The 27,251-nt window shown below is 41.1% G+C and overlaps 1 protein-coding gene across 1 annotated transcript in view; it reads left to right on the plus strand.

Moving 5' to 3' along the window:
• Positions 1-287: 287 nt before the first annotated feature.
• The window catches only part of LOC311223811 (uncharacterized protein), a gene marked incomplete at its 5' end in the record, with an annotated part of 52,156 nt that continues 25,192 nt past the window's right edge, over positions 288-27,251 (plus strand). Inside the window, 5 exon segments of the mRNA XM_084308577.1 lie at positions 288-1,907; positions 6,254-6,373; positions 19,897-20,067; positions 20,070-21,574; positions 22,117-22,136. Coding sequence (XP_084164703.1) covers positions 288-1,907; positions 6,254-6,373; positions 19,897-20,067; positions 20,070-21,574; positions 22,117-22,136 — 3,436 coding nt within the window.

A 27,251-nucleotide genomic window follows, 5' to 3' on the forward strand; every position in this document is an offset into this window, starting at 1 on the left:
GTGCTTATGAGTTTTAGTGGGGTTTCCTTGACAAAGTAAACACATTAGAGGTAGTTGATGGCGAGAGAAAGTCTGAACTATGTACAAACATCTATCTATGAGTATGAATCACAGTAAAATAGACACTGTCTCTTTAAAGTGACTCCTCCCCTGTACAACTATAACCAGGAAGCACCTCCCACCAAAACGCGTCACACACAATCAGAGTTTACTCTACAACCAGGAAGCAGTGAAGCACGCCACCCGCGTGATCAGATTTCACTCTTCCTGAGAAAACAAAACTTGAAATGGCGCAGCAAGGAGTTGATCTATTCCGGGACCAGTTCTGCTGTTCTATCTGTCTGGATCTACTGAAGGATCCGGTCACTATTCCCTGTGGACACAGCTACTGTATGGGCTGTATTAAAGACTGCTGGGATCGAGATGATCAGAGGGGGATCTACACATGTCCCCAGTGCAGGGAGACTATTACTCCGAGGCCTTCTCTGAAGAAAAACAATATGCTGGCTGAAGTGATAGAACAACTAATGAAGACAGGACTCCAAGCTGCTCCTCCTGATCACTGTTATGCTGGACCTGCAGACGTGGCCTGTGATTTCTGCACTGGGAGAAAGCAGAAAGCCCTCAAGTCCTGCCTGGTATGTCTGGCTTCTTACTGTGAAACTCACCTCCAGCCTCACTATCAATCTGATACCTTTAAGAAGCATAAGCTGGTCATAGCCTCCACACGGCTTCAGGAGAACACCTGCACTCGTCATGACAGGATTCTGGATGTTTTCTGTCGTACTGATCAGCAGTGTATCTGTTATTTGTGTTCCATGGATGAACATAAAGGCCATGATACAGTCTCAGCTGCAGCAGAAAGGACAGAGAGACAGAAAGAGCTTGGCATGAGTCAGCAGAAAATCCACCAGAGAGTCCAGGAGAGAGAGAAGCGACTCAAAGAGGCCCAACAGGCTGTTGATTCTCTCAATCGCTCTGCTGATAAAGCAGTGGGGGACAGTGAGAGAATGTTCACTGAGCTGATACGCTCCTTGGAGACGCGGCGCTCTGAGCTGAAGAAGGTCATCAGAGCCCAACAGAGGACCACAGTGACTCAGGCTGAAGAAGTGCAGAAGAGACTGGAGCAGGAGATAGCGGACCTGAGGAGGAGAGACACTGAGCTGGAGCAGCTCTCACACACAGAGGACCACATCCACTTTCTACAGAGTTACCCCTCCCTCTCCGGTCCCAGTGAGTCTACAGACTTACCCAGCATCAGTGTCCTTCCTCTCCTGTACTTTGCAGATGTGACTGAGGTCGTGTCTGAGCTGAGAGACAAACTACAGGACGTTCTGAAAGAGCAGTGGCCCAGAATCTCAACAACAGTGAATGCAGTTAATGTTTTACTGCCACCAGAGCCCAAAACCAGAGCTGACTTCTTACAATATTCCTCTCAGATCACACTGGACCCAAACACAACACACAGATATCTGTCTTTGTCTGAGGAGAACAGAAAAGCAACATGTATGCAGCAAGAGCAGTCATATCCTAATCACCCAGAACGATTTATTGGATGGTGGCAGGTTCTGGGTAGAGAAGGTCTGACTGGACGCTGTTACTGGGAGGTGGAGTGGAGTGGAGTGGTTTGTGTAGCAGCCTCCTCCAAAGACATTAGTAGAACAGGCACCTGTGAGGACTGTGTGTTTGGATACAATTCCAAATCCTGGACTTTAGAGTGCACACCAAGTCATTACTTCTTCAGACACAATAACAAGAACATAACAGTACCGGGCCCCCGGTCCTCCAGAATAGGAGTGTACCTGGATCACAGGGCAGGGACTCTGTGCTTCTACAGCGTCTCTGACACCATGACCCTCCTGCACAGAGTCAACACCACATTCACTCAGCCTCTCTATCCTGGACTTAGGCCTAACAAAAATAATGGTTGGTTTCAGGTTGCCGACCGACCCTGCCGATTTAGGTGCGACCCAATATATTTTATGAGTTTTTAAAAAAAATTATATATTAAAAAAAAAAAAAAAAAAAAAAAAAAAAAAAAAAAATCCGATTTTTTTTTTTTTTTTTTTTTTTCGAATAAAGTTTCATTGAAATCTTAGTCAAACATTTAGTATTATGGATATTAAACATGCTGGCAGAGTACATGCATCCATGTTGTTGTGAACATTTTAATTAAATAAAGAAATTCCCTATCCATAGTCGCCGTGGGAAAGAATAAAATAAAAAAATAAAATAAAATAAATTCCCTACCTACCCATGGCCAAACTGACAACCAACCTGAAACCAACTATTATTTTTGTTAGGCCTTAGGATATGTTACTCTGGGGAGGCTGCTGAGTTCTGTGAGCTGAAGTAGAGATCAGTGACATTCACAGCTCCTCTACCCAGGGTTTTGGATTTAAATTGATCTTGAAGAAGCTGAGTTGTGAAAGATGAGGTAATTAGGCGTTACATTCACTCAGTCACTCTATCATTGTTCTGAGGGACACACACACACACACTATGTTTAGCTTTGTTTCTAGTTTCTAGCCTACCGGGGTAAAGTTTGTTTGATTGGATTATTTACATATTCACATATTTGATTCCCATCTTCAATACCTCTGTCCCTTTGCATGTGGGGAAGTCAAAATCTTTATTTCCATACTCGGGGTAGGCTGGACAACAATATGCAACCGTTGTATTTGTGTTTGATCACCTTTGGTCATTTTGAATTACTGTGGGATTTGGGTCAGTCTCCTCTCTCTGTTCCAAGGGGGGGCGGGGGGGTTGGTAACAATGTGGTGGCCGGACCTCCATGGAGGAGGTTGATTCAGCCTATAACCTTCTCCCTCACCTCTTCTCTGGGCAGCCGGGACACTTCATACGGGACACTCTATTTTCAAGGCCTTCTGTTGAACCCACAGCCAGGATGTGTGGGGCATGGGTCAGTCGTAAATGCAACTATTTTGTTTTAGAACAGACCCATCTGCGTTATCAAAAGAGAGAGAGAGAGAGATGTTCTTCTGGTGGCCGACTTTGAGGGAGACAGACCTAGATAGGAGCTGGTTTAGGAAGAATGACCATTCATTGAATATTGTGCATTTTGTCTTTTGTTCTTGTATTCTTACTAAATAAACGTGGACATCTAAACCCAGAAGGACCCGTGTGGATATTTGCTTGAAACTTGCCGTTTCACAGACTGAACCTCAATATAGAACTTTGAACACAACGCGAAGGAATTCACTTGAACTCACTATTTCCATGATGTGCTACATGAGAACTTCAGTCTAAATCTAACATTACCATTGAAATTCAATACTGTTCAAATGAAACGAGTTAGAGTTCATAGAAGAAACATAAGTCTATACTCTACAGTATCAATAATACAAATATGTGTGTACATGTACAGCCCAACCTGTTATAAATATACAAATAACTATGCTAAGTCTACCCCTGGTACACATATAGCTAACTCTATCTTATGTCTACTCCCGGTACAATATATATACTGTAACTATAATTATAAATATAAGTATATCCTGTGCAATATATAGTGCTCCATACTAAGTCTACCTTGATCTGTACATGGAATATAAGATATTTGGAACTTTCTGAACCTATTTTAAAATGTAATATAGATCAGTTTTACTACAATGTTTGCAAACATTGCCAACATACCCAAAGTGTTTCAGCCACAGAACAAATACAAGCAGCGTTGTCTGGTGTCAGTCAGCAGGCTATGAAAACAGGGCTCCATTCTTATGTCTGGTGGTGGAGCTACACATTCATGTATGTTTGGATCAATTACCTTTAACATATTCAATCTAGCCAATTAAAAAATGCACACATTTGGATATGATCACTTTTCCCTTTGTATAATAACTGTATAAGGTGACTGTACAATTGTCTTCATATAAACATTTAGTATAAAATAATTACCCATAAAATATAAAGGGCAATGTATAGTGTGTAAAAACATATATAAAAATAACCATACTTTCACAAGTTCATAGTTTATTCAAAATATATATTGATTTAAGTATCCAACAGGACTTTACATAAACATTTGTACAGTGGTGATGATGAGAGACAAGTTATGCAACACACCCGCACTCTATTTCAGTTCACTGGAGATATCGTATCTTTGCTGACAAAATAACAGCAAGTTATGAAGGTCAAAGGTTGTGCAAAATCTTCCAGCTTTGTCCTTGGACCATATCTTGTTCCACATATGAAATTAATAATCCATAATAAATAGGACTGTTACAGTTGGACAACAAAACAATATTTTGTATATTATCTATAGAACAAAGGCTGATTATGGCTGCACTTTGAAATTGAAATGATATAACATGTCACTGTATGTTAGTTGCTATAGCAACACTGCTAGGAGTAGTTTAGTGTATATTGTATACTGAGCTGAATTAACTCTTCATCAAAACGTTATAGCTAAGTGTTTTATTCACAATGGGAAATCAGATATTGCATAAAATCTGTTGTATAAAAGCAACAGAACACTAAAGGCTGTGCGTTGTAGTAAATCTAGTAAATAGAGTCGCGGCTGAGATGATGGAAATACTTTAGATGTGATGTTATTTACTCTTGTGTTCTATTGCTTAATCACTTCCTGTAGTAACATTTACAGAAACATGTTACATTATGGTTCACTGCAGATTTGGAAAGGCCGTCACCAGGGTTAACATTTTAACCCACCTCTTCAACCTCGCGATCCCAGCATAGAGCTGCATGTAAATGGTAAATGGTAAATGGCTGCATTTATATACTAGCACTTTTATCCAAAGCGCTTTACAATTTGTTCCTCACATTATACCCATTCACTCACACATTCACACACCGACGGTAATTTGGACAGTCTTTCAATGCCATTATGAATAACTAGCAATCTGTCTGTCGATGAGAGCTTTCTTATGTCTAACTATGCCTGCCATTCAAAATGCCATTCCAGCATTCGTCCCTATGAGACAGTTCTAGTCAAATTCTGCACTAATGCTAACATGAGTATGTAACAATCTCATACTGGCTGCATATATTTTCTACTGTATCTAGAAGCTCATACTGGCTGCATATATTTTCTACTGTATCTAGAAGCTCATACTGGCTGCATATCTGTTCTACTGTCTATAGAAGCTCATTGGTTTGTAAATGTAATAGATTTTCTATAGATTTTTAGTTTTTAATGTATGTTCTGTAATCTGTATATTGGCCTGGCAAATGGTGTGTTATTGTTGTATTAATTATGATACTGCACACGATAACCATTAAATATAAGGATCTTGAATACAAGGTGTAGTGGTTTTAGCTCTATAGTCAATACAATGACAAGAGATCTGGACGGGCCATTGTAACACTTGGCAACTCTCACTGATTTACAGTATAAACTGGTGGCAGATTATCATGGACACAAGATGGCGCTATTCACCATACAATCATTAGACTCTAGCTTGCCTTCATTTGCACCTTTCCAATGTTGTCCCAGTACACCAGGTGCTGTGCTGGTAAAGACACAATGACAAGATGCAGATATTTTACATTGCAAAATTAGCTGGAATGCTGCCATCTGATTAGGTTAAGATAAGATATTTCTTTATTGATCCCCTTGGGGAAATTCAGGCATCATAGCAGCATGGGGGAGGGGGGGGGGGTACAGGTAGTAAAAACAACACAAGCAGTGTAAACAAATAGGTCAATATAATTTACTATCTAACTAACTGAAATATATATTCACAGTGTCACATAAGGTGCAGTATGCATAAGGTAGTGTTATAATTTACTATCTAACTAACGGAAATATACATTATTCACAGTATCACAGTATCCACATGATTGATTGATTGATTGATTGATTGAAAAGTTTATTAACAGATTGCAGAATGGGTACAGTACAGTACAGCTCAATACATACAATTGTTAAGAGGATGCAGACCTGAGAAAGACTTTCGTCTTGTTTCCATCAGGGTCCTCCATTTTCAATTCATCATATGACACACACGACATACAGATAGACAGTACTGCTACATCTATACATTTATGACATACCAGATAATATAAGGTGCAGTATGCCTAAGGTAGTGTTATTGTCCTCCTTGGGTTCCTATTAGTTCTAGGTCAATGTCTGGCAGCAGTCGCTGCCCACTGTTGTGGAGCCTGATGGCCGCTGGTATACAAGCACTGTCCGAGGCGGTTAGTTGAGTGTCGGGGGGGTATGAGTCTGTGGCTGAACGTGCTTCTCATCTTGACTCATCTTGACCCACAGACGTCTGACAACCTTCTACTGGCAAATGAGCTCAATGAGTTTTACTGCCGGTTTGACAGGGAACCCCCGGCCCCCTTTCCTCACACCCCCAGACCACAATCACCCCCCCGGTCCCCAGTGGTAACCCTGTCTCCCCTACCACGACCCCCCCCCCCCCACCCACCCCCCATTCCCCTTCCCCTCTCCCGCCACCCCTCCCCCCTCCTCCTCCCCCCCCCCCCCCCCTCTCTGTCACAGAAAGAGAGGTGAACCGCCTGTTTAAGAGCCAAAACCCCCGGAAGGCAGCCGGTCCTGACTCTATCTCACCCGCCACCCTGAAGCACTGTGCCGACCAGCTGTCCCCAGTGTTCACTAACATTTTTAACACCTCACTGGAGCTGTGTCGGGTCCCAGCATGTTTTAAGGCCTCGACCATCATCCCCGTCCCCAAGAAGGCCAAGGTCACAGGCCTTAACGACTACAGACCGGTCGCCCTGACGTCTGTGGTCATGAAGGTCTTTGAGCGCCTTGTCCTGGCCCACCTGAAGTCCACCACAGACCCTCTCCTGGACCCCCTGCAGTTTGCATACAGAGCCAACCGTTCCACGGACGATGCTGTGAACATGGCTCTGCATTATGTCCTGGAACACCTGGACACTGCAGGGACCTACGCCAGGATTCTGTTAGTGGACTTCAGCTCGGCCTTCAACACCATACTCCCGCACATCCTGGAGCACCAGATGTCCCTGCTGCAGGTGCCGGACTCTACCTGCAGGTGGATCACGGACTTCCTGACTAACAGGACTCAGCGGGTGAAGTTGGGAATCAACATCTCCGATCCCAAGTCCATCAGCACTGGCTCCCCACAGGGCTGTGTTCTGTCCCCACTACTATTCTCTATGTACACCAACAGCTGCGTCTCTCTGCACCCCTCGGTCAAACTCCTGAAATTTGCGGACGACACCACCCTGGTGGGTCTCATATCCAGGGGGGACGAGTCCGCCTACAGGAGGGAGATCGAGAGGCTGCTGAGCTGGTGCAGCTGCAACAACCTGGACCTCAACGCCCAGAAAACAGTGGAGATGGTAGTGGACTTCAGGCGGAAGGCAGCCCCCCCCACCCCGATCATTCTGGGAGGCACCCCGGTGGCCTCTGTGGAGTCCTGCCGCTTCCTCGGCATGACACTCTCCCGGGACCTAAAATGGGAGCTGAACACCATCGCTCTCAATAAAAAGGCCCGGAAGAGGATGTACTTCCTACGTCAGCTGAGGAAGTTCAGGCTGCCGAGGACCATGATGGTCCAGTTTTACACCGCCATCATCCAGTCCATCCTCACCCTCTCCATCATCACCTGGTTCCCTGCAGCCACGGTCAGGGACAAGGCCAAGCTGCAGCGGGTGATACGCTCGGCGGAGAGGGTGATCGGCTGCCCCCTTCCCTCCCTCGAGTCCCTACATTCCACCAGGGCCTTGAGGAGGGCGAGGAAGATCATGGCAGACCCCGCCCACCCGGGTCACAACCTCTTCAACATGCTCCCCCACGGCAGGCGGCTACGGCTGCCCAAGACACTAAAGTCCCGCCACAGACTGAGTTTCTTCCCCTCAGCGGCTCGCCTGGTTAACGAGTCAGGTGTCCCCCTGCTCCACCCCCCCTCTATGGCGAGCTGCTAGGGCTGGACTTCTGGACTTGAACTATGCTGCACTGTATCCATGTCCCCTACCACTACCACTGCACTTTACTGTCTTATTGTTGTCTCACTGTTCTGTCCTGTTTTGCACTTATTTATTTATCATTATTATTATTTTGTTGTTCCTATTTGTGAATAATCATGCATTGAAATGTCAAATCACGTTCCATTTGTACCTGTACAATATGGTGAATAAAGTAATCTGAATCTGAATCTGACTAGCTCGTCGTAGAGAGGGTGGGAGGGGTTCTCCAGGATGGCAGCCAGCTTCCTTCTCATCCCCCTCTCTGCCATCACCTCTAGTCTAGGTAGCTCGACTCCCACCACGGAGCTAGCCTTCCTCACCAGCTTGTTGAGCTTGTTGGTGTCCCTTGAGTTGATGTAGCCTCCCCAGCATGCCACAGCATAGAAGAGGACGCTGGACACTACAGACTGATAGAATGACTGCAGCAGTCTATTGCACACGTTGAAGGACCCGAGTCTCCTGAAGGGGCACTTCACCAAAAAACAGGGGCAATTTATTTTTACAAATAACCTCACACACATCCAAAAACTTGTGCAAAGTTTTGCAAATATTAATTTAGTTTGACAGCTATTGAGAGTAAATTAGTTTGAATATGGCAACCAGTAATGTCGTCAGGGACACTGAATAATTGTGTTGTGTTAATCACAGCTCAATTAAATAATAATTGAGCCTTGCTCATAGAAGTTATTGTTTCAAATGTTTTTTTTTATAAACCATTTATTATAGATTCTGCAAGTCTTCTTTTAATAAAAACATCAAGAAGAAAAGAAAGAAACCAGCAAAAGAATAAACACCAGGCAGCTGTCTAAAAGCCTGTGTGACCTCTAGCTTTTCTCTCATGTGGTTCATAAATGGACTCAGAACTGAGACTCTCGGAGCTCCTCCCACCTGCAGACTCTCGGAGCTCCTCCCACCTGCAGACTCTCGGAGCTCCTCCCACCTGCAGACTTCAGCATTGTTTTTGGAACTCGTCATTTTCATTTAACGCTATTGAATTTCAATGGTAATTCATGACCGTTTCATATTCTTCCTTAAAGATTTGGAACAGATATTTGACAAGCTAATTGCTGCTGATTGGAGGGATGATATCTATACTTAAACCAGCATTGATATTGGAATAGTAAACAGTAAGTAGTAAACAGTAAGTAAACAGCATAGGTAACGGTATTGAATTTCAATGGTATCAATTTAGAAAGTAATTATTTGAGGGATGATATCTAGATTTAAACCAGCATTGGATTTCAAACACTAAGTCATTTAAATAACTCTCCTATCCCCTTAACACCAACCGCTGAAGTGTCCTTGAGCAAGGCACTTAACCCCCAACTGCTCCAGTGGAGTTGCTCAGTGGCCAACGGTGTCAGACTGTGGTTGTATTGGGCAGCTCCCAGGTGTGAATGGAACTGTGTGAATGTGAAGCAGGGCGTTCCTGAAAAAGAGCATCCTCTCAGCGAACCTAATAAATGTTAATAAAATAAATAAATAAAATAAATGTAACGCTATTTCATTTCAATGGTAATATATATCTAGACTAAAAGCAGCATTCTTTTGGAACTCTAACTTGTTTGATTCTAACGCTATTGAATTTCAATAGTAATTAAAAAGGTGAATACATATGAAAAAAGGTTGTTGATTGTTGAGTATGAAAATAAAGATGTGGACTTCCCCACAGGCAAAGGGACAGAGGTGCTGAAGAGAGAAATGGATTATGTGAATGTCCAATATCAAACCAACTTTACCCCATTTGATAGAATAGTACTCTGATAAACGTAAAAGGACTCTATTAAAAATTCTACTAAAGTAATAGCATAAAAGTAAATATTGAATGTAAGTGACTAAAGTAAATACACATTCTGTATGGTGTACTACAGGATTATAATGCTTGGGAGCTCCTAAATTCTCAATGCATCAACCTCTGTGTGACGTCAAACTGGTTGTATATGCTGGTTGTGATTCCTTCCTTTTGACATCGACAGACTTAAACATTAAATGTTTATGTTTTCCATCTGATCACATATTTTGGATTAAAAGAAAGTACAGTAACTGGCAGGGTTTGTATAAATGTGGTCGAGGAAAATAAATTAGGAAACTTCCTTTGAAGTGTACATAGTAAAATGTATTGTTGTGATTATTATTCTTATTTGTTAAAAAAGATTATGCACTGTACTGTCGTAGCACGTTCCATTGTGTTTACATAAATGGTGAATAAAGTAATCTGAATCTGAGATCCCTAAACTGGAAATACTCAAGTAAAGTATCCTACAAACTGTATTTAAATACAAGAGTAAAAGTACTTTCTTTCCTCCCCTGGGTTCTCTACTTTCTTTCAAGTTCAAGTTTGTTTATTATTTGTCACAACAAAATACAGAACACTTTATAATGAAATGCTTGTTTCTGTATGAGCCCCTGAGTGTGCTACATACAGTTACTGTACCTATTTACTAATGCATATTTGGTAACATCAAGTTATTCTCTAGAATCTAGATATCCTTTTAACAACTGTAATCATGGGTCTCATAATTATATATATATACATAACTTTGCTCATGAAATGAGAACTACTGCAGATTTACTTTGACACCAAATGCCCAGCAATGAAGTCGAGTTCTTTCTGAGACATAAAGGAAACTGGTAAGAAACCATTGATTGAATTGAATTGATTGAATTGATTGATTGAAAAGTTTATTAACAGATTGCAGAATGGGTACAGTACAGTACAGCTCAATACATACAATTGTTAAGAGGATGCAGACCTGAGAAAGACTTTCGTCTTGTTTCCATCAGGGTCCCCCATTTTCAATTCATCATATGACACACACGACATACAGATAGACAGTACTGCTACATCTATACATTTATGACGTACCAGATTTTCAAATACAGTACTGTTTGTGATACTAAAAAAATCCAGAAAAAGAGTGTATATACATTTGACATAGAAACTGTGCATTGGGGGAGGTTGGGTAGGTGGGGTGGGGCTGTATATTGGAGGTGTGGGGGGGGGGGGGGGGGTGTTGGGTAAGGGGGGGGGGGACTGTACATTGGAATACTGACATACATTTGACATAGAAACTGTACATTGGAGGAGGTTGGGTAGGTGGGGTGGGGTTGGGTGGGGCTGTACATTGGAATACTGACAAAGCCATGCTTGGTCTTTATTGTACAACTGGGTTAGGACATTTGTAGGGGCCAGTTTTGAATTGCAGTCTCCCGTAGGTGTTCTTTGAGAGTGTTTTTGAAGGTGGGTAGTGATTCACATTCCTTTACAGCTTTGGGTAGGGCGTTCCACATTGTTGTGGCATAATTGCGAAACGTGTTTAGTCCCTTGTTTGAGCCGAATCTGGGTTTTACATGATTTGTGGAGCTCCCTCTGGTGTTGTGATCGTGGTATTCACTGACCTTTGGGAAGTATTTTGACATGTACATGGGTACCTTGGTCGTGTAGTGTATCTTGTAGACCAGGCCCATTGCAAGTTGCTGTACTCTGTCGTCTACTCTAAGCCATCCTAGGTTGGCAAAGTGTGCAGGGGTGAGGTACGTGGGTTCTAGGAGTCAGGTCAAGCAGTAGTCTGACTAGTTTGTTTTGAGATGTTTGTAATTTGGTTTTTAGTGCCTTTGAGGTGCTTTGGTACCATGAGGTGCAAGCATAGTCATAGTACCCTTGAATGAGTGCTCCTGCCAGAGTCTTCAGGGTATTCTTGTTTACCAGGGAGGAGATCCGGTACAAGAATCGAGTTTGTTGATTGACTTTTTTTTATTACATTGGATGCCATTTTGTCACAGGAAAGATTAGCCTCTAGGATGGAACCCAGGTAGGTAATTTCATCTTTCCTTGTGACAATATTGTCACCCACTGTAACTGAGAAGCCGTCGGTCTTGCTGAGTTTGTTATTTGAACCGAAGAGAATGGACTCTGTTTTGCCCATGTGTAATGATAGTTTGTTGTCGGCGAGCCATATGCAGATTTTGCCTAGTTCCGAGCTGAGGGTTTTTTCAACCTGTAACTTGTTCTTGTCAGAGACCAGCAGGGCTGAGTCGTCCGCAAACAGGAACAAGTTGCAGTCACAAGCTGACGACATGTCATTTGCATAAATTAGGAACAGTAGTGGTCCTAGTATGCTTCCTTGTGGAACACCACAGTTCACTGTGAGGGGGGGGATAGGGTACCGTTTACCTCCACCATCTGTTCTCTCCCCTCCAGGTAGGATTGTATCCAGCTCACTGATAAACTATCAAAACCAATTGCTTTTAGCTTGTCAATCAGAATGGTGTGATTGACAGTGTCGAAGGCCTTTTGTAGGTCTAGCATGACCATGCCGCAGTATTTGCCCGCGTCCACCTCTTGCTTGATGTGGTCGTTCAAATAGAGAAGGCATGTGTCAGTGGAGTGGGATGTTCTGAAGCCAGATTGGAATTCGTAGATTAGATTTTTATCCGCAAGGTACTTTTCGACCTGTTCGTATACTATTTTTTCCATGACTTTCGAGCCTGAAATATGTGAAGTCCATTTGAGTTTGTTATTTCATTAATGTCTTCTAGTTCGAAGTGATTTTCCACTGTGGTGTGTGGTTGATATTGTGGCGGTAGGTGGGGAGGGGGGGATGGGGTCCTGTGTTCATTGATGTTAGGAGGGGGGGTGGGGATGATCCTTTGTCCTCTGCTGGTGTCAATGGTCGGTGTGAAAGCCCGCGATGTGGGGGGGGGGGGGGGGGGGCTGGTTGCTGTCCTCAGATGTGTCTGGAGGGGGGGTGGGGATGATCCTTTGTCCTCTGCTGGTGTCTTTGGTCGGTGTGAAAGCCCGCGACGTGGGGGGGGGGGGCTGGTTGCTGTCCTCAGATGTGTCTGGAGGCCCTCCGTTGTGGGGGAGGGGGGGTGGGTCAGCCCTATGTGCAAATCAGTAAATCAAATCAGTGATAGAGCGAGAGACAGAGAGAGAGCAAGAGAGAATAGTGAGTGTGAGAGAAAGCAAGAAAGGAGAGAATGAGAGTAAATGCGAGAGAGAGAGGGAGAAAGTGTGTGTGTGAGAGAGAGATAGGAGAAAGAGATATTGTATTGTGTTGTATTATCATATCCTTTCTTGGCGCAGCGGTTTGTGATGTCGGCCCCCGTGCGGGAGACCGGGGTTCAACTCCCACTCGAGGCATCGAAGTTTAAGGTGACGTTGTCACAACCGTTACATGTATACCTCTTTCTCTCTTTGTGCTTATGAGTTTTAGTGGGGTTTCCTTGACAAAGCAAACACATTAGAGGTAGTTGATGGCGAGAGAAAGTCTGAACTATGTAAAAACATCTATCTATGAATCACAGTAAAATAGACACTGTCTCTTTAAAGTGACTCCTCCCCTGTACAACTATAACCAGGAAGCACCTCCCACCAAACACGCGTCACACACGATCAGAGTTTACTCTACAACCAGGAAGCACCTTCCACCCACACGATCAGAATTTACTGAGCAAAGGCTGCTGGGAAACAAGATGGCTGCCTGAACTAAGAGCTCTACACTGTCTCAGTGATTAAATTTGCAATTCTTACCTCCACTCAAGGACAATTTCAATAATTTTGTTTCAACTTAAATTAAGTAAAGGCTTTTGATAAAACGTGGTGATTTGCAAGATGGCAACAACAAGGAAAGGCCAGCGAAACAAACAAGATGTCGACGACCAAACAATTGAAACAGACAATGACCCCACGCTGGTCGAAATTATGTCAGAGTTAAAATCTCAACGCATTGCAATATTGGGCCGATTAGACGGTATCGATACTCGTCTGGAAAAGGTGACAAACCAAGTATCGGCGATTAAAGAAGGACTGACTAAAACAAACAAAGCAGTCGACAAACACAAGCAGCGCCTGGATGAGGCGGAAGAGAGGATTTCTGCACTAGAGGACAACCTGCAAACAACCCAGCGAGAGTTACACCGAGCCGAAAAGACATTGAGAACAATGGAGATGAAAACGGATGAGTTGGAAAACAGAGGGAGGAGGAAAAATCTGGTTTTGCTGGGGCTTCCAGAGAAATCGGAGGGTGACCAAACTCTACCTGAGTACATTCAGCAAAAACTACCCAACTGGCTCAAGCTTTCATTGGAAAAAACACTCGACCTGGAACAAGTGTTTCGCCCAGCGCGACCACAATCACAACCACACGCTGGGAAATATCCCAGACCAGTCCTAATCCGCTTTTTACGAATCGGGGACAAAGAGCTGATCCTACAAGCAGCAAAGAAATCTACAATCACAGAGGGGGAAGCCAAACTCACCATTCGCCAGGACCTGCCCACAGAGGTACGTCGAAGACGCAGAGAATTCGACCGGATGACCAAGATATTCATCGAAAAGGGCATGTTTCGAGGATTTGCATACCCTCACCGGCTTCGAATCCTCCATAAAAACAAAATTGTCCTGTTTGACGATCCAAAAGAGGCAGAATCATTCGCCGACGAGCTGGACTGAGGTTTGCCTCGTAAACCGTTAACCATGGTGGAGGTAAGAAGATGACATTTACGTGTTTTTTTTGTTTGTTTGCACCCCCTCATTATGACTGTTATAATACAGACAAATCACTTGACTTTGAAACCCCAGAGGAAGGGGTATTGATTTGCCAATACAGTCGCGATCGGCTGTTCTTTCTTTTCTCCTCACAACGTGTATATTTACTGTCTGGCAGCGGTACTTCCTGCAACAACGTGTGACGTCATACGGACGATACCATGACTAAAGGAAGGGAGGGGGGTACAAGGAATGGCACGAATTTAACATGCATCTGTTTTGCACTGATATTTTTCTCTCAAACATTAGAAGGTCACAATGACTGAATGGTAAAAAGTATGTGGAGAGGAGAACTCTCAACAGTATAATAAAAAAAAAAAAAAAAAAAAAAAAAAAAAGTCTGCCTAATAAGAAACACCCCTCACCATTCAGTAATATCAGGTGACCAACTCATATTTAACAACATGAGGGGAAGTGAAGAGGGGAGGGGGTGTAAAGAGAAATACAAATAAATAAAAGGAAATTATTACACTGAAGACAAGAGCTCCAGGGGCCAATATAAGAAAGATTTAATTCTTTTTCAGTTATTTTGTTTTTTCCATTATTGTTTCTCTATGGCCTACTAGGAGTAAGGGGGTAAATGTCGTGGTTCAGAAAACCATGGCTGGGGTGGGTTGATGTATTTCATGTATGTTTTTTATTCTATGTATGTTTTTTATTCTATGTATGTGTATTCTATGTATGTTTTGTGTTCTATGTTTTTGTTTTTTGGTCATGTTTATTAATAAAAGCAATGGCAATATTTTCGAGGCAAATGTATACAGTCATAGATACTCCTCAAAGATTGTACCAACTACCATGTCAGATATAATTATAAATTCGTGGAACATTAAAGGCTTGGGAAATCCTATTAAAAGGAAAAAAATGTTATCCCTTCTAAAAGAAAACAAAGTAGATGTGGCTTTTTTACAAGAAACATATTTGTCAGACACTGAACATGCAAAGTTAAAAAGAGAATGGGTAGGTCAGGTCTATTTCTCATCATATAAAAGTCATAGCAGGGGAACGGCTATTTTGATTAACAAAACAATACCATTTACAGTAGAAAAAACAATTACAGACCCAAACGGACGGTTTGTCTTGGTGTCAGGCTGCATTTGGGGAACATCCATTACTTTTTTGAACATTTATGCCCCCAATGCCGATGAACCCACATTTATGTCTGACATGGTGTTGCTGTTCAATGAAAACTGTAAAGGTTTTGGAGTGATGGCGGGAGATTTTAATCTGACAATGACAGCATTGGATAAGTCTAGTCAAACTAACCATAGCTCCAAATCCTCAAAAGTTCTTCAAGGGTTATGTGCAGAAAGTGGCCTAATTGATGTCTGGCGTGAATTACATCCAGGCATTAAAGACTACAGCTTCTTCTCAAATGTACATAACTCATATAGTAGAATAGACTATGCCTTTATTTACTCAAAATATATATACATGATAAAGGAATGTGAAATTAGCCCAATCATTTTATCAGATCATGCCAGAATATGCATGACTATTCAGTTTAATAGGAACAACTCGTTCACCAAACAATGGAAATTTGATAATTCATTACTCCAAGATGAAGAATTTAAAGTAAAAACGCGAACATGGATTACAAACTACATAAAGGAAAATAATGACCCCCTCATTGACCCTAACATTATCTGGGAGGCTGCAAAAGCCACTTTAAGAGGACTAATAATTTCATATGGTTCATTTAAAAAGCGAGTAAAAAGAGCACAAGCACAAGAACTTGAGAGAGAAGTAATAAGATGTGAAGCACTTCATAAGACAGCGTCTACAGAGGACAATTGGAGACAATTAATTGTGGCCAGGGCCAAATTAAACCTTAATATTTCAAACGAAATTACAACAAAAATGAATTACGTTAGACAAAAGCATTACGAATTTGGCAATAAACCAAGTAAATTACTGGCCCATCAATTAAAGAAAGAACAAACTGAAAGAACTATTAAAGCAATTAATCTCAATGATAATATAACATATCAACCTAAAGAGATTAATCAAGCTTTCTTTGAATTCTACAATACACTTTACAAATCTCAAAGTTCTCATTCACAAGAACAACTGGACCAGTACTTACAAAATAAGAAATTGTCAAAATTGTCTGAATTAGACCAGCAATACCTTAACTCATCATTTACAAAAGAAGAGGTTCTGGCCACAATTAAGTTAATGCCCATAAATAAAAGCCCAGGACCAGATGGTTTTTCTGCTGAATTTTATAAAGAATTTTGGACTGAACTTCATCCCATTTTTATGGCAATGATGTATAATTTCTGTCACAATAGAATACTCCCTCAATCAATGAACCTAGCACATATCACAGTATTGCACAAAAGTGGCAAAGATCCTTTAAATTGTTCATCATATAGACCTATTAGTCTTTTAGATCACGATTACAAGATTATAACCAAATTATTAGCAAAAAGACTAGAAGATATTTTGCCTAAATTGATTAATCCAGACCAATCAGGTTTCATAAAAGGGAGATATTCTGCTGACAATATAAGGAGACTTTTAAATGTAATAAACCATTTGGACACCAGTCGGAGCCCTTCTCTGCTCCTATCACTGGACGCAGAGAAGGCCTTCGATAGGGTTGAATGGAACTTTCTTTTTTCTATACTTGACAAGCTTAATATGGGACCAAACTTTATCGCTTGGATTAAAGCAATCTATAAAAATCCTAAAGCAGCTGTCATAACCAATGGAGCTTCCTCTGATTTTTTTACACTAACGAGAGGGACAAGACAAGGATGCCCACTGTCGAGTTCACTCTTCGCGATGGTGATTGAATTGCTGGCGTCATGTGTACGAGACAATATTCACATTAAAGGACTGAAAATGAATAAGGAGGAACATAAAATATCCTTATACGCAGATGACATTATTTTATACATAAAAGACCCAGAACAGTCCTTATCACACTTATATAACGAAATAGAACAATTCGGAAAATACTCTGGATATAAGTTAAACTTTAATAAATCAAATGCTTGTCTCCTGAATATGACCCCAACCGAAACGATGTATAAAACATATCCTTTTAATTGGTCTCCAGAAGGGTTTAAATATTTGGGAATAAACATTACACCACAACTAGAGAACTTGTACAGGGAAAACTATTGTCCTCTTATAGAAAAGATAAAAACTGATCTGTGTAAATGGTCCACGCTCCCATTATCTCTGCTGGGAAGAATAAATGTAATAAGAATGAACGTCCTTCCAAGACTAAATTTCCTTTTTCAAATGTTACCATGTTACTTATCAACAGAATTTTTCAAATCTATGAATAGACCCATCTCAAAATTTATTTGGTGCAACAAAATGCCTAGGATAAAGTTATTGACACTTATGAAACCAGAATCCATGGGAGGTCTCGGTCTCCCCAACCTCCAACATTATTTTTGGTCAGCCCAATTAAGAAATGTACTGTCATGGTCGTTGGGAAGACGGGACTCACAGTGGTTTCAGTTAGAAGCTAAATTTGTTGACCCGTTACCATTGGACTCTCTCATATTTATAAAACAATTTAAAAAGATAAGAAACATAGGTAATTGCTTCACTGTTTTTAACACACTATGTGCTTGGAAGGACTGCTCAAAAAAACTGGGTATCACCAATTGTACCTCCATATACTCTCCTATCTATCACAATCCTGATCTAGATAAACATCTAAGATCAATTAATATACTCAAATGGGCTCAGTTGGGGATAAGTCAATTCAAAGACCTGTTTCATACAAATATGCAGTTAAAATCATTTATGGATTTAAGAACAGAATATGCCATCCCAAATACTGATTTCTTTAAATATCTACAAATGAGAAACATTATACACATACTGAGAAGAGAAAATAAACTAAGACTAGAATTACATGAAATAGAAGAAATACTAATGTCATCGACCACAATTAAAGGTAAAATTAGTGAATTTTATGACATCTTCTCCAAAGAATGTCACTCATCTTTTTTGCCTTTGTTGAGGATCTGGGAGACAGACCTAACCATGAAATTTGCAGAAAATACATGGCTAAATATTTGTGATAGAATACACTTTCCATTTACAAGTAACAAAATCAAAGAAGCAAATTTTAAATTTATCCATAAATTGTATTTAACTCCAATAAAAATGCATAAAATGTCTAGAGATAATTCAATAAACTGTCCTAGATGTAAAACTAACGAAGGAACATTTCTACACATGTTTTGGCACTGTGATAAACTAAAACGATTCTGGAATTGTATTCATTTATTTACAAAATCTGTATTAGAAACGGAATTTGACTTGTCCCCATGTGCCTATTTACTTAATGAATTACCAGAGATCCAGATGGATCCAAAAAAATATAGACTGCTGATTGTTATAACATACTTTGCCAAGAAATGTATTCTCCTGTTTTGGAAAAATGACTCTTCGCCCACTTTTGAGATGTTTCAAGATCAGATATCCCAGCTTCTTCCATTGGAGAGATTGACCTTGGAGGAGCGCGGCCGGGGGTGGATGTTCCGGGACCTTTGGTCTCCGCTGTTTTCTCGATTGAGCAGAGGGGCTGTTGATTGATACGGCTAGTGGCGGTATGTGAATATATCCGCATGCTGTCGCTGGCCGTGTCGATTGGTGGTTTTGCTGTTTGGTTGGGGGAGGGGTGGGGGCCGGGGGTCTTGGGATGTCTATCCCTGGTTGTGTGTTTTTTGGAGGTGGGTTTCCCTAGTGGAAGAAGTTGTACAACAGACGCGTAAGAGGCCTGTCTGTTGTATAACAATGATGTTGTTGTTGTCATTGTTGTTATTATTTATTATTGTTTATTTAAAAATACGTATGAGAAAAAATGAACAGTGTAAACAATATCATTAACTCTGAATATAAAAATATGAGAAAAGAAAACAAGACGCGGTCTCGGACTGGTGGGGGCCCCTGATTCGAGGTCTTGGTGAATCGGAGTGTTAAAGAGGCATGATGCTCTGGCTCGCTGGGGCGCCGGATTTGGGGTCCTCACGGGGTAGGGACCTTGGTTGTCGATACTGGAGATGACGGGTGCTCAAGTAATCTCGCCTTATGGTACATACATGTGGGTATATGCATGTATATATGTATATATATGTATGTGTGTATGTATATGTATATATATATATATATTCTTATTAATTTATATATTTATTTTATACATGACTATTTTATTTTTCATTATTCTGATTTAACTGATGGTCTTGTCATTGTCGTTATTATTATTATTATTATTATTATTACTGTTATTGTCCTGTGATGTCTTGTTTATTAGTATTGTTATTGTATTGTATTGTCTTGTTTCATGTTGAAAAGGGAAAATAAAGAAAAACTATTTGAAAAAAAAAAAAGAAAAAAAATTTACTCTTCCTGAGAAAACAAAACTTGAAATGGCGCAGCAAGGAGTTGATCTGTACCGGGACCAGTTCTGCTGTTCTATCTGTCTGGATCTACTGAAGGATCCGGTAACTATTCCCTGTGGACACAGCTACTGTATGGGCTGTATTAAAGACTGCTGGGATCGAGATGATCAGAGGGGGATCTACACATCATGTCCCCACTGTGCAGGGAGACTATTACTCCGAGGCCTGCTCTGAAGAAAAACAACATGCTGGCTGAAGTGATAGAAGAACTAATGAAGACAGGACTCCAAGCTGCTCCTCCTGATCACTGTTATGCTGGACCTGGAGACGTGGCCTGTGATGTCTGCACTGGGAGAAAGCAGAAAGCCCTCAAGTCCTGCCTGGTATGTCTGGCTTCTTACTGTGAAACTCACCTCCAGCCTCACTATCAATCTGATACCTTTAAGAAGCATAAGCTGGTCATAGCCTCCACACGGCTTCAGGAGAACACCTGCACTCGTCATGACAGGATTCTGGATGTTTTCTGTCGTACTGATCAGCAGTGTATCTGTTATTTGTGTTCCATGGATGAACATAAAGGCCATGATACAGTCTCAGCTGCAGCAGAAAGGACGGAGAGACAGAAAGAGCTTGGCATGAGTCAGCAGAAAATCCACCAGAGAGTCTGGGAGAGAGAGAAGCGACTCAAAGAGGCCCAACAGGCTGTTGATTCTCTCAATCGCTCTGCTGATAAAGCAGTGGAGGACGGTGAGAGAATCTTTACTGAGCTGATACGCTCCTTGGAGACGAGGCGCTCTGAGCTGAAGAAGGTCATCAGAGCCCAACAGAGGACCACAGTGACTCAGGCTGAAGAAGTGCAGAAGAGACTGGAGCAGGAGATAGCGGACCTGAGGAGGAGAGACACTGAGCTGGAGCAGCTCTCACACACAGAGGACCACATCCACTTTCTACAGAGTTACCCCCCCCTCTCCGGTCCCAGTGAGTCTACAGACTTACCCAGCATCAGTGTCCTTCCTCTCCTGTACTTTGCAGATGTGACTGAGGTCGTGTCTAAGCTGAGAGACAAACTACAGGACGTTCTGAAAGAGCAGTGGCCCAGAATCTCAACAACAGTGAATGCAGTTAATGTTTTACTGCCACCGGAGCCCAAGACCAGAGCTGACTTCTTACAATATTCCTCTCCGATCACACTGAACCCAAACACAACATACACACGTCTGTTTTTGTCTGAGGGGAACAGAAAAGCAACACGTATGCAGCATGAGCAGTCATATCCTGATCACCCAGAACGATTTATTGGATGGTGGCCTCAGGTTCTGGGTAGAGAAGGTCTGACTGGACGCTGTTACTGGGAGGTGGAGTGGACTGGAGAGGTTTCTGTAGCAGCCTCCTACAAAGACATTAGTAGAACAGGCATCGGGGAGGACAGTGTGTTTGGATTAAATTCCAAATCCTGGGCTTTAGAGTGCACACCAAGTCATTACCACTTCAGACACGATAACAAGAGAATAAGAGTACAGGGTACAAGAGTACGGTCCTCCAGAATAGGAGTGTACCTGGATCACAGGGCAGGTACTCTGTCCTTCTACAGCGTCTCTGACACCATGACCCTCCTGCACAGAGTCAACACCACATTCACTCAGCCTCTCTATCCTGGACTTAGGTTTTACTCATACCCTGCGAAGGCTGAGTTCTGTGAGCTGAAGTAGAGATCAGTGACATTCACAGCTCCTCTACGCAGGGTTTTGGATTTAAATTGATCTTGAAGAAGCTGAGTTGTGAAAGATTAGGTAATTAGGCGTTACATTCACTCAGTCACTCTATCATTGTTCTGAAGGACACACACACACTATGTTTAGCTTTGTTTCTAGTTTCTAGCCTACCGGGGTAAAGTTTGTTTGATTGGATTATTTACATATTCACATATTTGATTCACATCTTCAATACCTCTGTTCCTTTGCATGTGGGGAAGTCAAAATCTTTATTTCCATACTCTGGGTAGGCTGGACAACAATATGCAACCGTTGTATTTGTGTTTGATCACCTTTGGTCATTTTGAATTACTGTGGGATTTGGGTCAGTCTCCTCTCTCTGTTCCAAGGGGGGGGTTGGTAACAATGTGGGGGCCGGACCTCCATGGAGGAGGTTGATTCAGCCTATAACCTTCTCCCTCACCTCTTGTCTCTGGGCAGCCGGGACACTTCATACGGGACACTCTATTTTCAAGGCCTTCTGTTGAACCCACAGCCAGGATGTGTGGGGCATGGGTCAGTCGTAAATGCAACGATTTTGTTTTAGAACAGACCCATCTGCGTTATCGAGAGAGGGAGAGAGAGAGAGATGTTCTTCTGGTGGCCGACTTTGAGGGAGACAGACCTAGAGAGGAGCTGGCTTAGGAAGAATGACCATTAATTGAATATTGTGCATTTTGTCTTTTGTTCTTGTATTCTTACTAAATAAACGTGGACATATCTAAACCCAGAAGGACCCGTGTGGATATTTGCTTGAAACTTGCCGTTTCACAGACTGAACCTCAATATAGAACTTTGAACACAACGCAAAGGAATTCACTTGAACTCACTATTTCCATGATGTGCTACATGAGAACTTCAGTCTAAATCTAACATTACCATTGAAATTCAATACTGTTCAAATGAAACGAGTTAGAGTTCATAGAAACATAAGTCTATACTCTACAGTATCAATAATACAAATATGTGTGTACATGTACAGCCCAACCTGTTATAAATATACAAATAACTATGCTAAGTCTACCCCTGGTACAAATATAACTAACTATGTTATGTCTACTCCCGGTACAATATATACTGTAACTATAATTATAAATATAAGTATATCCTGTGCAATATAGTACTCCATACTAAGTCTACCTTGATCTGTACATGGAATATAAGAGATTTGGAACTTTCTGAACCTATTGTAAAATGTAATATAGATCAGTTTTACTACAATGTTTGCAAACATTGCCAACATACCCAAAGTGTTTCAGCCACAGAACAAATACAAGCAGCGTTGTCTGGTGTCGGTCAGCAGGCTATGAAAACAGGGCTCCATTCTTATGTCTGGTGGTGGAGCTACACATTCATGTATGTTTGGATCAATTACCTTTAACATATTCAATCTAGCCAATTAAAAAATGCACACATTTGGATATGATCACTTTTCCCTTTGTATAATAACTGTATAAGGTGACTGTACAATTGTCTTCATATAAACATTTAGTATAAAATAATTACCCATGAAATATAAAGGGCAATGTATAGTGTGTAAAAAACATATATAAAAATAACAACACTTTCACAAGTTCATAGTTTATTCAAAAGATATATTGATCCAACAGGACTTTACATAAACATTTGTACAGTGGTGATGAGAGACGAGTTATGCAACACACCTGCACTCTATTTCAGTTCACTGGAGATATCGTATCTTTGCTGACAAAATAACAGCATGTTATGAAGGTCAAAGGTTGTGCAAAATCTTCCAGCTTTGTCCTTGGACCATATCTTGTTCCACATATGAAATTAATAATCCATAATAAATAGGACTGTTACAGTTGGACAACAAAACAATATTTTGTATATTATCTATAGAACTAATCTTCAAACGGACACAAAGGCTGATTATGGCTGCACTTTGAAATTGAAATGATATAACATGTCACTGTATGTTGTTTGCTATAGCAACACTGCTAGGAGTAGTTTAGTGTATATTGTATACTGCGCTGAATTAACTCTTCATCAAAACGTTATAGCTAAGTGTTTTATTCACAATGGGAAAAAAAGATATTGCATAAAATCTGTTGTATAAAAGCAACAGAACACTAAAGGCTGTGCGTTGTAGTAAATCTAGTAAATAGAGTCGCGGCTGAGATGATGGAAATACTTTAGATGTGATGTTATTTACTCTTGTGTTCTATTGCTTAATCACTCCCTGTAGTAACATTTACAGAAACATGTTACATTATGGTTCACTGCAGATTTGGAAAGGCCGTCACCAGGGTTAACATTCTAACCCACCTCTTCAATCTCGGGATCCCATCATAGAGCTGCATGTAAATAATAAATGGTAAATGGCTGCATTTATATACTAGCACTTTTATCCAAAGCGCTTTACAATTTGTTCCTCACATTTACCCATTCACTCACACATTCACACACCGACGGCGGAGGCGACCATGCAAGGTGCCAACCTGCTCATCGGGAGCAATTAGGGGTTAAGTGTCTTGCTCAAGGACACTTCGACACGTTGCCCGGGAGGAGCGGGAATCGAACCGTGAACCTCTGGATTACCAGACGACTGCTCTACTCTGTCGTGTGTCTGCTGAGCAAGGGTAGAATTACCTATGGAGTCAATGGAAAGAAGACAGACGCATAATGGGGTAAACTGTTGTCAGAGCTCAGGTAATTTGGACAGTCTTTCAATGCCATTATGAATAACTAGCAATCTGTCTGTCGATGAGAGCTTTCTTATGTCTAACTAGGCCGCCATTCAAAATGCCATTCCAGCATTCGTCCCTATGAGACAGTTCTAGTAAAATTCTGCACTAATGCTAACATGAGTATGCAACAATCTCATACTGGCTGCATATATTTTCTACCGTCTTATCTAGAAGCTCATACTGGCTGCATATCTTTTCTACTGTCTATAGAAGCTCATACTGGCTGCATATCTTTTCTACTGTATCTAGAAGCTCATACTGGCTGCATATCTTTTCTACTGTATCTAGAAGCTCATACTGGCTGCATATCTGTTCTACTGTCTATAGAAGCTCATTGGTTTGTAAATGTAATAGATTTTCTATAGATTTTTAGTTTTTAATGTATGTTCTGTAATCTGTATATTGGCCTAGCAAATGGTGTGTTATTGTTGTGTCGTGTTAATTGTGATACTGCACACGATAACTATTAAATATAAGGATCTTGAATACAAGGTGTAGTGGTTTTAGCTCTATAGTCAATACAATGACAAGATATCTGGACAGGCCTTTGTAACACTTGGCAACTCTCACTGATTTACAGTATAAACTGGTGGCAGATGATCATGGACACAAGATGGCGCTATTCACCATACAATCATTCGACATAGCTTGCCTTCATTTGCACCTTTCCAATGTGGTCCCAGTACACCTGGTGCTGTGCTGGTAAAGACACAATGACAAGATGCAGGTATTTTACATTGCAAAATTAGCTGGAATGCTGCCATCTGATTAGGTTAAGATAAGATATTCCTTTATTGATCCCCTTGGGGAAATTTAGGCATCATAGCAGCATGGGGGAGGGGGGGGGGTACAGGTAGTAAAAACAACACAAGCAGTGTAAACAATTAGGTCAATATAATTTACTATCTAACTAACTGAAATATATATTCACAGTATTCACAGTGTCACATAAGGTGCAGTATGCATAAGGTAGTGTTATAATTGACTATCTAACTAACTGAAATATACATTATTCACAGTATCACAGTATCCTCATAAGGTGCAGTATGCCTAAGGTAGTGTTATTGTCCTCCTTGGGTTCCTATTAGTTCTAGGTCAATGTCTGGCAGCAGTCGCTGCCCACTGTTGTGGAGCCTGATGGCCGCTGGTATACAAGCACTGTCCGAGGCGGTTAGTTGAGTGTCGGGGGGTATGAGTCTGTGGCTGAACGTGCTTCTCATCTTGACTAGCTCGTCGTAGAGAGGGTGGGAGGGGTTCTCCAGGATGGCAGCCAGCTTCCTTCTCATCCCCCTCTCTGCCATCACCTCTAGTCTAGGTAGCTCGACTCCCACCAGCCACCACGGAGCTTTCTTGAGCTTGTTGGTGTCCCTTGAGTTGATGTAGCCTCCCCAGCATGCCACAGCATAGAAGAGGGCGCTGGACACTACAGACTGATAGAATGACTGCAGCAGTCTATTGCACACGTTGAAGGACCTGAGTCTCCTGAAGGGGCACTTCACCAAAAAACAGGTGCAATTTATTTTTACAAATAACCTCACACACATCCAAAAACGTGTGCAAAGTTTTGCAAATATTAATTTAGTTTGACAGCTATTGAGAGTAAATTAGTTTGAATATGGCAACCAGTAATGTCGTCGGGGACACTGAACAATTGTGTTGTGTTAATCACAGCTCAATTAAATGATAATTGAGCCTTGCTCATAGAAGTTATTGTTTCAAATGTTTTTTTTATAAACCATTTATTATAGATTCTGCAAGTCTTCTTTTAATAAAAACATCAAGAAGAAAAGAAATAAACCAGCAAAAGAATAAACACCAGGCAGCTGTCTAAAAGCCTGTGTGACCTCTAGCTTTTCTCTCAAGTGGTTCATAAATGGACTCAGAACTGAGACTCTCGGAGCTCCTCCCACCTGCACACTTCAGCATTGTTTTTGGAACTCGTCATTTTCATTTAACGCTATTGAATTTCAATGGTAATTCATGACCGTTTCATATTCTTCCTTAAAGATTTGGTACAGATATTTGACAAGGTAATTGCTGATAATTGGAGGGATGATATCTAGACTTAAACCAGCATTGATATTGGAATAGTAAACAGTAAGTAGTAAACAGTAAGTAAACAGCATAGGTAACGGTATTGAATTTCAATGGTATCAATTTAGAAAGTAATTATTTGAGGGAGGATATCTAGACTTAAACCAGCATTGGATTTCAAACACTAAGTCATTTAAATGTAACGCTATTTCATTTCAATGGTAATATATATCTAGACTAAAAGCAGCATTCTTTTGGAACTCTAACTTGTTTGATTCTAACGCTATTTAATTTCAATAGTAATTAAAAAGGTGAATACATATGAAAAAAGGTTGTTGATTGTTGAGTATGAAAATAAAGATGTGGACTTCCCCACAGGCAAAGGGACAGAGGTGCTGAAGAGAGAAATGGATTATGTGAATATCCAATATCAAAACCAACTTTACCCCATTTGATAGAATAGTACTCTGATAAACGTAAAAGGACTCTATTAAAAATTCTACTAAAGTAATAGCATAAAAGTAAATATTGAATGTAAGTGACTAAAGTAAATACACATTCTGTATGGTGTACTACAGGATTATAATGCTTGGGAGCTCCTAAATTCTCAATGCATCAGCCTCTGTGTGACGTCAAACTGGTTGTACATCCAGTTATGCTGGTTGTGATTCCTTCCTTTTGACATCGACAGACTTAAACATTAAATGTTATGTTTTCCATCTGATCACATATTTTGGATTAAAATAAAGTACAGTAACTGGCAGGGTTTGTATAAATGTGGTAGAGGAAAATAAATTAGGAAACTTCCTTTGAAGTGTACATAGTAAAATGTATTGTTGTGATTATTATTCTTATTTGTTAAAAAAGAGTATGCACTGTACTGTCA

This window comes from Notolepis coatsorum (genome assembly GCF_963971535.1).
Source record: "Notolepis coatsorum genome assembly, chromosome: 2".
Lineage (NCBI taxonomy): Eukaryota > Metazoa > Chordata > Actinopteri > Aulopiformes > Paralepididae > Notolepis > Notolepis coatsorum.